At 40.9% G+C, this 11,999-nt stretch overlaps 2 protein-coding genes across 4 annotated transcripts in view; both read left to right on the forward strand.

Annotated features, from left to right (window-relative positions):
* scaf4a (SR-related CTD-associated factor 4a) overlaps window positions 1-5,916 on the forward strand; it is a 30,165-nt gene extending 24,249 nt beyond the window's left edge. For all 3 annotated transcript variants that reach the window (XM_057821397.1, XM_057821398.1, XM_057821395.1), the window contains exons 15-19: window positions 2,584-2,740; window positions 2,829-2,944; window positions 3,012-3,153; window positions 3,355-3,498; window positions 3,779-5,916. In XM_057821397.1, coding sequence (XP_057677380.1) covers window positions 2,584-2,740; window positions 2,829-2,944; window positions 3,012-3,153; window positions 3,355-3,498; window positions 3,779-4,575 — 1,356 coding nt within the window. In that variant the 3' untranslated portion in view covers window positions 4,576-5,916. The remainder of the gene's footprint in view (window positions 1-2,583; window positions 2,741-2,828; window positions 2,945-3,011; window positions 3,154-3,354; window positions 3,499-3,778) is intronic.
* A 1,909-nt stretch (window positions 5,917-7,825) lies between these two features.
* sod1 (superoxide dismutase 1, soluble) lies at window positions 7,826-9,690 on the forward strand. Its single transcript, XM_057820840.1, has 5 exons — window positions 7,826-7,994; window positions 8,716-8,812; window positions 8,897-8,966; window positions 9,135-9,252; window positions 9,330-9,690. The coding sequence occupies exons 1-5, from the start codon at window positions 7,923-7,925 to the stop codon at window positions 9,435-9,437; spliced, it is 465 nt and encodes a 154-aa protein (XP_057676823.1). The 5' UTR covers window positions 7,826-7,922; the 3' UTR covers window positions 9,438-9,690.
* The last annotated feature ends 2,309 nt before the right edge of the window (window positions 9,691-11,999 follow it).

Consider the following 11,999-nt stretch of genomic DNA (forward strand, 5'->3'; position numbering starts at 1 on the left):
ACTGCGAGCTGTCATAAAAGCCAGAGGTGGTGCTACTAAATACTGGAGATGTTTTGATTGTTATTTCTTTCTTTTTTTCTCATTATTCCATATTTTTTTCCTCAGTATGGAGTGATTCCATATGTATTTCCCTGCACTTGCTCTATAATTTCTACATTTACTGTCCACCACAATGTTTTTTATTCATTTCTTTTAGTGTTTCTGAATGCTAAAGAGTTGCACTTTTGAACTAATTCATAAATTTTAAAACCTTTTTAATCTGAGTTTGTTTTACATGATAAAAATGTCAAATGAGTGCTCGTCCGAGACTGTTGATTCCATACTTTTTGCTCGGGTTTGTATTAGTGTTGCACCGACACCATCTTTTGGCCCCGATACCGATACAGATACCTGGCTGTGCAGTATCGACCGATACCACCCCGTTTATATATATATATATATATATATATAAATATATATATATATATATATATATATATTAGGGCTGTCAAACGATTAAAATTTTTAATCGAGTTAATTACAGCATAAAAATTAATTAATCGTAATTGATCGCATTTAATCGCAATTCAAACCATCTATATAATATGCCATATTTTTCTCTAAATTATTGTTGGAATGGAAAGATAAGATGCAAGATGGATATATATTTTCAACATGCGGTACATAAGGACTGTATTTGTTTATTATAACAATAAATCAGTTCTAAATCAGTTATAGAAATTTTATATTAAAACCCCTCTTAATGTTTTCGTTTTAATAAAATTTGTTAAATTTTCAATCAAAAAATAAACTAGTAGCCCGCCATTGTTGATGGCAATAATTACTTACACTATAAAATCAGTCGCACCCAAACGCCAGCAGAGGGCAGCAAAACTCCGCAAAACACAATTAACAGGTGGGCCTTTCACTCTAGTGACATTTAAATATGTCTGAGCTGGGCAAGTGCGTTAATTGCGTCAAATATTTTAACGTGATTAATTAAAAAAATTAATTAACGCCAGTTAACGCGATAATTTTGACAGCCCTAATATATATATATATATATATATTTTTTTTTTTTTTTTAACCCCCCAAAGAGCTACATAATTGGATGTGAAATCATTGCTATCAAGGCTTTGTCAGGCTGTTGCTTACCTTTGCAAAATAGGAAAAAGACTAGTACAAAGTATAATACTAGCCCATCAGTAAGAAAGTAAAAATAAGTTCATAATAATAAACTCTGAATGAACTGAGTAAACTTTTTTAAACCTCTCAAAGGCCAAACAGTGCAACTTTCATGAAATTATTGTCACATTCTGCTGCTGGTTAGATTGTGTTTTGTTGCTGGGCTGTTAGTGGGGGCGTTCCTGACGTCGCACCTGAATCCAATGCAGGCTCATCAACGCAGCATTTAAGCACGGGTGAGCTCAGAGAAGGCTGCCGAGATACTTGCTTTGCTGATTGCCATTTGACATCTCGCACTATAGTCTCACTACATTTGCTTGTTACGCCCCTGCATTGGGTTTTTTCTGTTAGTGTGCTGCACTCGTTTGTAACCTCTACCCTGTGCAGGTATTTGAGTATTTTTATTTTGGCTTTTTGGCTCGCTGCCTATCGTCTTAGTTAACCTTCGAGTTTGTAGTATTGAGCTCTGTCGACCTGCTGTCACGGACTCCTTTTGTCATTTCTACTATCCCGCGATCGCGTGTTATTTTTTGTTTGCAATCATTAAACCCTTGTGCGTATCCCCCGCTTGTTGTCCGCTTCGAGGTCCAACCTTGTTTCCGCATTTGCGGATGCTAACAATTGTAAGTAATAATAATTGACCACAGCATCCTGTCTCTCTATTAGCCTCCTTTTTTCAGGGGGGGGAGTCCCTTATTTCTATTTCTAAAGGGGGCAACCCTTCTTTGGAAACCGTTCCCAAATTGCTGCAGCATTTCTTTAAGTAAAAGACAAAGTAAAGTTGACGTAGTGAACTGACCAGAGATTGTTGCACCGGTCCAGCGCCCTTCCTTTGGATAGCAGTCCTGCTCTTGCAGGCTCAAACTCGTTGTGTTCGTTCACATTTCGTCTTCAAATGTTTTATCAGGTTCGAGGTATTGAAACTGGCCGATTTAACTCCACATCTCGAAACTTTCAGTCCGCAAATCTTGCATGCAGCCATTGATTTTAATTGACGGGATTTCTATTTTGAAATATTTCCCGACCGCCGCCATGTCGGCGCCGCCAAGCGGCCTTGTCATTGTTCAGGAGTGGCTATTGGCCCGTTCTCATTGGTCTGGAGCAGGCCAATAGCGATAGCTGCTTGGTGTTCACGTGTCATCACACAACACAGAGACAGAGTGTAGTGAGCGCCAGGAGAATAAAAAAGGCCGCGGTCAAATGTCATAATAATGGACCGGTAAATGGTATCGGCGCCGTCTTTGTTGGTACTCGCCAATACCGATACCACCATTTCAGGCCGGATCGGCGCCCCCTGCCGATACTAGTATCGGTATCGGTGCATCTTTAGTTTGTATAAGTGGGTTAAAAATGACAGCCAATGACTTAATATTGTAAAATAATTAGTGGTGGTATTCTGAACATTTTTCCCCAAAACAGATAGCTTGGGCTCCAAATAAGGGTATCAGGGCCGATTTGAAGCAGTTCTGGGATGTGGAGCTGGGCGTTACCTACGTGCCCTGGTCCAAAGTCAGGGAAGAGCAACTGGAGGAGCTCAAGGAAGGAGGAATCTTAGATTTGGACACTTTATCACCAGGTAGCAAACTTTGTGCAACTTTACATTTTGCTGTAGTTGTTTTGGTCTTACAACAATTTTATGAGTCTCACTGCTGTTTGTTCTCCAGAGTGGAAGACAGTACGGAAAGCGCTGGAGAACCCAGAGGAACTCAACCACAATGGTGGATCTGAGTCGCAGCAGCCAGATGAAGCCCGCGGTTTAGCTCCTCCTCCTTCTACGCAGGTTCGCTATTTTCCAGTTTCTGTATTCAGCCGTTGAGTTGTTGTGTAACGCCAGCTGATTTTCTCAGGTTCCTCCGATGCTCGGCATGCCTTCGGTGCCGCCCCCTGGCTTCCCAGCTCCCATAGGCATCCCGCCACCTTCTTTTCCACCAGGAATGCCCCCACCGCCATTATTCAGACCAGGGTTCAACCCCATGCAGATGCCACCAGGTATTAGCCAAAGCACTCACTCTCTTCGCTGGCTGGCATGCTACGTCCTCATGCAAAGTAGAAAAAAATAGAATGATTCACAATTAAATGTTGTAAATCTGTCTATCATACAGGGTTTTAAATAGTCTTTGAACAGGACCTGGATGTAATTGGCTAATTTAAACCAAAATTTCAGGCTGAAAACTAACATTTCTCTCCCAGGTTTCCCCCCACTTGGAGCCATGCCCCTCTCCATGCCACCTCTGCCGCCTTCCAAAGCCGAAGACATGCCTCCGGTCAACAGGAAACACGGAGAGGAGATCTCTGATGCTCCCAACTTCTTCAATAATCAGATGGGGGCCATGTGTTAGTAAATCTTTGTGCTCTTTTCATGTTTTTTTGTTGTTGTCATGTTTACAACTTTTTGCATGCTTTCAAAGCTTGCATTCTCTGGTGTAGATATACAAAATGGAGCTACTCAGATGTAGGTTGTAGCAGACAATGGAGTAAAATTTAGGATAAATGTAAAAACAAGTACAAAACTTCAAAACAGCAGCCTTGAGTCAGGTCGAGTTGAAAGCACAAGATTTGTATATCTGGTACTTTTGCAAGCATAGTTTGAATGCGTTTTTGTGTTTCTCTGCAGGTAACCAAGTGGGTGTCCCGCCAGGTGGCAGCATTCAGACCCCGCCAGGCGGTCTGCTAGGAAACCGGCCCGGTATGATGCAGTTGCCGCGCCCCCCGGGCCCTCCTATGCTGCACGCGCAACGCTTCCCGCCGCCACCCGTCCGGCCCCATATGGTGCCCAGGGGGCCCCCTCCGCCCATGATGCGCCACGACGGCCCTCCCCCCACGGGATCTTTTCCGATGCCTCACAGCATGAGACCGCCTTTCCCGCCTCACGGTCCGCCCCCTCAGGGTCCGCCCCCTCACGGTCCACCCCTTCAGGGTCCGCCCCCTCAGGGTCTCCCCCCTCAAGGTCCCTCCTTGCCTCCTTTCATCAGACCGGGCGCCCCTCGTCCGCCCAATGACGAGGATAGCCACCCTTTCCGTGGAGAGCGCCCAGGACTCAGGGAGTCAGAGCGAGGATTTGGCGGCACAGCGAGGCGTCCATTCGTTAGTGATCGCTCAGACGCGAGGGACAGACTGGAGGAAAGTGGGTGGGAAAGAGACAGGCGGGACTGGCGAGACCGGGAGAATGGCAGCAGGGAGGCCCGGGAGAAAGGGAAAGAAGGGGAGCGGCCTAAGAGGCGGGAGAGGGCCAGCCGGTGGGACCGCGACGACCGCTTGACGGGGCAAGAGAACACTGACAAGCTTCGGACCCCTAATGCATTGGCCGCAGAAACCGAAGCATCTCAAAAGACCACTGTATCGGCGCCTCCTCTTGCCCCGTCCCCGGAGACGCCGCCCCCTGTCGAAGCCAAACAGGGAGCTGCGTCATAGAGGGCATGCGCAATTTCTCCTTCTAGCTGCAACTACACGAACTGCGACGTATGCTTAGTGAACAATGATGCATATTTCCCCTTCCTGTACATTGAGTGGGTGCAGCATGGCCATTTTACTTGTGCTTCTTTCATCATTTACCTATTTAATCAAGTTTGTAGTTTTTTTTTCCAACTTCATCTTTTACAGCCACTCCATCCCAAGCCACATTTAGCATTTTACTTTTTTAGGGGTTCAATCAGCGATTATTTTAATGATTAATTTATCAAGTAATTGTTTTCAATTAATCAAACTAGATCGCCACCCTAATCCTTCCATCATTGTCTGCTGGCCTTACTGTGTAAGGATTTTTTTTTAAACTTTGAAGCAACAAATGAGCCTAAAAGAGGGCATACATGCAACATAGTTTTTTTTTTTTTTTTTTTTTTTTTGCAATCTGCTTTTGTTTGAACCGTTTTAGTACAATTTTGTATGTTTGGCCCTTCTATACTTACCCATAAAGAGGCTTATAAATATAAAAAACACATAAAAGTGTTAAATAGGATTTAAAAAATGCTTAGAGGAGATGCAAAAGGCCAAACGTTAGACACGTTACTCCAAATAAATATTACACCATAAATATTTTTTTTTTTTACAGTTTGCATTGAATACAGTTTGTCAAATAATAATGACCATTTTTAAAACTGAAAAATCTATAGATATTTTTTAAACCTGAAAAACATTGTCAAAATGTCCTCTGTTGACTTTTGGGGAAAAAAAATTATACATTTTTTAAAAAATGGTCTAAATGTCCTAATAAAAGGACACGTGTCAACACCCAAACAGCAGGAAGGTTAAAACTGCACACGACTTTTTAAGTTAGAAAATTATTCATTTTGGATTTGTAAAGATACTTTGCGGTCCCCCTTCACCAAAATTCAAGATTGGTATTGAATAGTTTAAATTGGCCGAGGCATTCCAAATTAAAGTTCATTTTCAAGTTATTTCAAAGTAGTTTTATTGCTGATGTTTTTCCGCACACTTATTTTTTGTTTTGCATTGACGAACTGCAACATCTGTAATTCTTGCCCCAATACTTGAATAAGTTGACTTCCTTGAATCCTGAAGGAAAACTGAGTCGAGCTACAGCTCAGTCTCTTCACTGTAAATATGCTTCTCACTGTAACTACTATCCTAGAGAGAGATCATTCTAACAGTTTGTCATTCGGGAGGACAGCGTCAGAAGGTATTGCGACTTTTGCTTTAAACTCTTTGGTTGTGTGAACATTTTTGTTAGCCCTACAAAAAGACATGGATGTAAACTTCCGCATTGCAGCCACAAAAATGTGTTTTTAATAAATATTTTTGTACCAAATTGGCATTTTCATTTGTTGTTACTTAAAATTATTTTGTTTTAATATAGTTACATATGTAAAGCAGGCAAATTGACTACAGCACCAAATAAAAGTTGAATGTGTTTGAAATATGTAAGAAAAACAATAGGATTCATTTAAAAAAAAAAAAAAAAACCTTTTTTTGAACGTAATTTAAAAGTAAAGTGAAAATTATCATTTATAAAATAATGATTATAATAAAAGTACTAAATGAATTGCAATGGGTAACAAGTACCGTAATTTGCGGACTATAAGGGGCATCTGCAGGGCAGGCCCAGCCTATACGCAGACCGTGCAGCTGCTTAGGGCCCCTGACCCCTAGGGGGCCCCCAATCTGGCAGTTGTTTAATTTATATTCTATTCTATTGATTACAAGCTTAAAAAAATAAAAGTTCTTCCTTAACTTATTTCTTTCCTCTTTTAGGAAAAGGTTTGGCGCTATCTACTGTAAGTACTGACAATCATTTGGGGTGACAAGTTTGAAGTATGCAATGCAACAAAATCTGATTAATATACAAAATATGGACGTATGGGTTGGATTGCATGTATGGGTTTCACAGTACACTGTGACCAAATGGTGGGCCAAAAATATGGGCCCCTTTGCATTATTTTGCTTAGGGCCCCCAAATGGCCTGGGCCGACCCTGGGCATCTGACTATAAGCCGTCACCCACTAAATTTGATATGAAAACATTTTTTCCATAGATAACAGCACTGGACTATAAGCTGCAGATGTCCTCACTGTATTATGGGATATTTACACCAAAACATATTGACCAGTAACACTTTTACAGCGACATTTTAAGATTATCATAAGGCCAAATGAACCACCATGAAGCTATGAGACAATTGGCTGCAAAGCTTCATTGCTTCAAGAAGCGTCATTTGGCCATCGCTGCTCACTTGGAGGAGACATTCAACCTCTGCTCTCACCTGCTGTCAACACTTTTGTCGTCCAATATGCCTCCTAGCATGCATTGCAGCGCTACAGACGTAAATAACAATCAAAATTCATATTCAGTGCTAATTATTTCTTTAGTTACTGTTCCAGTTGTTTCATTAATTGCTCGTTACGGTTTTTGGCAACACTTTATTTGAAAGTGGCGCCATAAGACCATCATAATTATGACATGAGCAATCATGAATGATTATGACATGTCGTATTGTGTCATCCGGCAAATTATCTCACTTTTGAATGGATGTAAAAGATCCAAGCTGGACATAAATAAGGTAAATGACATAACTTGCCGGATGACACTCAATCACATTCATAAGCATTCGTTAATGCCCATGATAGTGTCATGCCATAATTATGACACTCTTATGAAGACGCTGTGAAAGTGTTACCCATTACCCATATAAGCCTCACTGGAATATGAGCCGCAGCATTCAAAATGAGGGAAAAAGTAGCAGTTTATAGTCTGAAAATTACGGTAAATGACATTTCAAATTGAGAGAAAAAAATTACACGCTTGTGACACCGTATATGTATTTTTTAATAGCTGTCATTAAATAACAAATGAAATCCAGCAACAATGAACAACTCAGGAAATCCATAATTGTGATAACGATAAAACAATAAAATCAAGCATAGCTCTGGTTTATATTTTCTTTAAACAAATTGGTTTTGTATCCTTTTAGTATAACAGGTATTCTGTATAGTAAACTAGCAACAAAAAATGAATCTTTAGTAAGTTTGTATGTAAATAATTGACCATAGCGTGAAAACAATGCGTTTGTAAACACCTGACTTTAGACGCGTTCTCGACAGCTTCCGGGTTGCATTATGAAACCACAAGGAGGCCAACCACACATCGGGATTTTGGCGGAGATCTGCCTCTGATTGGCTGCCTAGAGCACCCGCCCAAATGAGAACCAGCGGTACAAGTTTGGTTGTCTCAGTCATCCGTCTGTCACAGACTCTGCTGCACTGACTTTCTTTTCGCGGTCAGTATTTCAAACAACTGCCGAAGAAATGGTGCTGAAAGCTGTCTGCGTTTTGAAAGGAGCTGGTGAAACCGCCGGGACGGTGTATTTTGAGCAGGAGGTAATATTCTTCACTGTTCTATTCGATAAAAAGAACGTTTTAGCGTGTCGAAGATAAGTTCGTGTCGGAGCTTGTATGCTAATCTAGCTAAACTCTCCAGTTTCGCGTGACGCTAATGTATTGTATAACAAACATTCATAAAAGTTTATCACTAAAAAGCAGCTTGCGTATTATAACTCGTGACCTTGCAAATTAAACGCAATTTCCTCACATGTGAAATAGTCCCACAATCGAACACGTCAAAATGAAATAAGTTTTTCGCAGTGTTTGTGGCACGCTGGATAAATGTTTTTGTGTGCGTATTTTTAAAAGTCGTTTCGTAACCTTTGCACGCCGAAGGGTTAATAATTGATCAGCATTTCCACGCCTGTTGCACAAGCCATACATTTTAGTCGTATTATTGCGTAGAAACGCCATTTTGTGTTAAGTAAATAGTGTCTTTCTGTATTCAAATAATTGAGGTGTGCCTGACAAAATGAAAGTGCTGAGTCATGGTCATTGCTTATCAAACGGCCTTGACAAACCACACCAGCAAATGGCTGCTAGAGAGTTGACCCACCCGTCTAGTCACGTGGTTTTTTCGCTGTCAACCTTCCAATTCAAATAGATCGGACGTCTACTGTCGTCAATGGCAGCCAATAGATGTGCTTACATCTGCCTGTGGAAATGGTCATTTGTCATTCACAAGCCCTGTGTTTCTGGCTTTTTTTCAACTCATCAGCTCGAATCCAGTCCGGTGAAAGTGACAGGAGAAATCAAAGGCTTGACGCCAGGCGAGCACGGCTTCCATGTCCACGCCTTCGGAGACAACACAAACGGTCAGTGATATTACTTTGGAAAATGGAGTGCGTTGTCCTCATTGGAAGTGTCACATGTTTGTGTCACTTGTTTTTCTTGGACAGGGTGTGTAAGTGCAGGACCTCACTTCAACCCGCACAACAAGACTCACGCCGGGCCGACTGATGCGGACAGGTATGTTATTATCGCAACAATGGGAAGTAAAAAAGCTGATTTCCACTATTGGGGCACCAATTTTAAACATATAGCCAATCCTAGTTTGTTGCGTCTGGAACAATTGCGCGTATTATTTGAAAACCTTTGTCAGTTGGTTGGCTTCAGTCTGGTAAAATTCTCAAACAGGCATGTCGGCGACCTTGGCAACGTGACCGCGGGCCCCGACAACATAGCCAAAATTGACATCACGGACAGCGTGATCTCTCTTGCGGGGCAGTACTCTATCATTGGCAGAACCATGGTGGTGAGTTATCACATGTTTTTTTTGTTCTTGTGCACAATGAAACTTGTGGAGCTGCTGTTAAATATGCTTCATTTCAGATCCACGAGAAGGCTGACGACCTAGGGAAAGGCGGCAACGAGGAGAGCTTAAAGACTGGCAACGCCGGTGGACGACTGGCCTGCGGTGTTATCGGCATCACTCAGTGAAAATGCCACTGCGGCAGAAGACTGTGAAGCTTAAACCACTTGACCAATGTGTACGCAGCGTGTATTTTTGAAGATTTAATGAGAGAATTTTTGCTATTGTAAAGCACTTGTTATTCTGCTGATGTGTTGAATGAAGTTAGAATAAAGTTTCTTCATGCAAGCTATTTGGATGACTGCAAGATTTTGTTTGGTATCGAGCTGCAACTATTGATTATTATTTTAGTAGTTGATTATTCTACTAGTTCGAATAATCGAGTAATCAGATTATGAATATTTAATGCGTTGTAAAACAGGCTTGCTAAGATTGTACTTTCAAAAGAGCATTAAATGTGAACACAAAATTCAGATGCAGGATTGCACTTTCATTTCACGAGCAATAAATGCATTTAAAAATATTGAGCCTTGCCTCAAACGGTATTAAAATAAATTATCTAAGAACAATTGGCCAACTTGCATAGCATAAATCCGGTAGCTTAAATGCTGTAAAGTGCTACCCCCCCCAAATTGTTCAAACACATGTTCCCACAAAAAACAGCTAAATATGCCTATAATGTACATAAGCATAACAAAACGAGCTGGATTCAGCCATGTAAAATGAGATGTAATATTCACTGTTGCCACTAGAGGGCAGTGTATCCTCCCAAATCAATAGAACAAAATGCGAGCACTTTCAAAACAAACCATTACAACGCCACTAATGGCGTACCGCAAGCAACACGTCACTCTTGCTCATTAATATTCATGACGTTAGCAATTGTGGCTTGGCGGGTCAACATCCCGTTTGTCCCCAATAGTAAATGAATGGAAATAGTGTACGAACAAGATGTTTACTGAGTTAAACCTACCAATTCTGTCCGAAAATGATGTCCCTGGTGCCAAATTCACTGGTAAAGATGTGGAAGAACATACAAATGTTCAGTTAAAGAGATGGCTTGAGTGCTGAGGGCTGAAAAAGACGGGGGGAAAAAAGCAGAGCCGACCTAAGCTTGGCCTCAGTTTTTTTATCGACTCCTTGTTCTTACGCCACTGACATTCTCCTGTTTCAACAATCTATCCTTTACCACCATATGCCCTGTCTTTCTTATATATTATACCCTCTGGTTGTCTTACGTCTCTGACCGTGCTTGGGGGCAATTTACATTGCCATTTTTGTGTAGCAATCGCAAATGCTACTCGGTGACAGCCAGCAAACACTTCATTTTTTCATGAAAACTCTTAATTCTATCATTTATTTACACTTCCACCTCTGTGAATTTGTTTTTAAGCAGAAAAGTTAACAGTGGCAGTCAGATTCCATTTTAATTTTATTTTTTTAGGTCATTCGTTGTCAGACAGAAGCAGCACGGCAAAACGCCACTCTAAAAATTAAGTAAAAATATCAAAATCGCTTTCCTGTTCGTCATCTGAAAGACTTTGGCCCCCAACAAAATGTTTACTGCATATGAAATCCACCTCGCTGGCATTAAACTGGTCTTTTGATCCATTCTTCACATTTTTTCCTCCGAGTTTTTGGTTTTGGGAAACACGAAGAAAACATCCTTCATATGTCGTAATGTCTAGAGTCGTTTCTACAAGTTCCATATCAGCAGTGTTTGATCGGCATGTTTATTTATTGAAAGATTACTGGAGAAAACAAGCAGAAATATAATCGATTCTATGCAAGAGGGTGTGTATTATGTCTCACGTCCGCGTTACAATGTCGACGTCACGGTCTAAAAATAGCATTGGTGCGATACGATATTAAGGGAGTACTCGAAGCAGCAAAATTTGATTTGAAGCTTTTTTTCTAATCGAATCACTAGAGTTAATCGATTAATCGTTGCAGCACTAGTTATATTTTTCATTTTGGCAAATAAGAACATTCGATTTGACTTTAATTACACTACATTTTCAGATGCAGATAGTAACCATTTCACAATGAAATTTGAATTGGGGAGTAGAGCTTGAGAATAGTTTTTTTTTTTTTTTCCCAAATCAGTCAGGGTTCCAAGAAAACAACAATTGGTGTTTAAGGCAAATATTTAAATAATTTACAGTGTAAAACCATGCACTTTTTTCCCCATTCTTGCTTGAAATAATGTTTTACAATTGTAACTGGCAGCTGTCACTGTTCAAATACTGTATATTGGACGTTTTTCACCGTCATTGGCACCCGATGCTCCGCCACAATTCAAACGCGTGTTGCACTACACTATATAATCCGCTAGATGTTGCTATAGCCGATGTTGCCAAGGAGAGCTTTTTTTTTCCTCATCCAAATGCATGAAGCTGTTTGCTTAGTAAGAGAGACGTACACATACGTCCTCAAATATTGATGACAATCATTCCGTGTAAAATATTGATGGCTGTTGCGTTCGCATGAAAGCATTTCATGAACATCTCACTCTTGCAGAGCTGTAAGATGGGAGCGCAGAGCTACTGAAATATGTAAGGTTTTATGATTAAATGTTTGGGATGATGGAATTGGATCTTCTTGTGGTTATTACAATGAACAGCTGTGCCCTGTACATATACGCACACACACATGAAAAGTGTATTTCCCGGCCTCACACCTTTGTGATT

The sequence above is a fragment of the Corythoichthys intestinalis genome, chromosome 18 (genome assembly GCF_030265065.1).
Source record: "Corythoichthys intestinalis isolate RoL2023-P3 chromosome 18, ASM3026506v1, whole genome shotgun sequence".
In the NCBI taxonomy this organism is placed as follows: Eukaryota; Metazoa; Chordata; class Actinopteri; order Syngnathiformes; family Syngnathidae; genus Corythoichthys; species Corythoichthys intestinalis.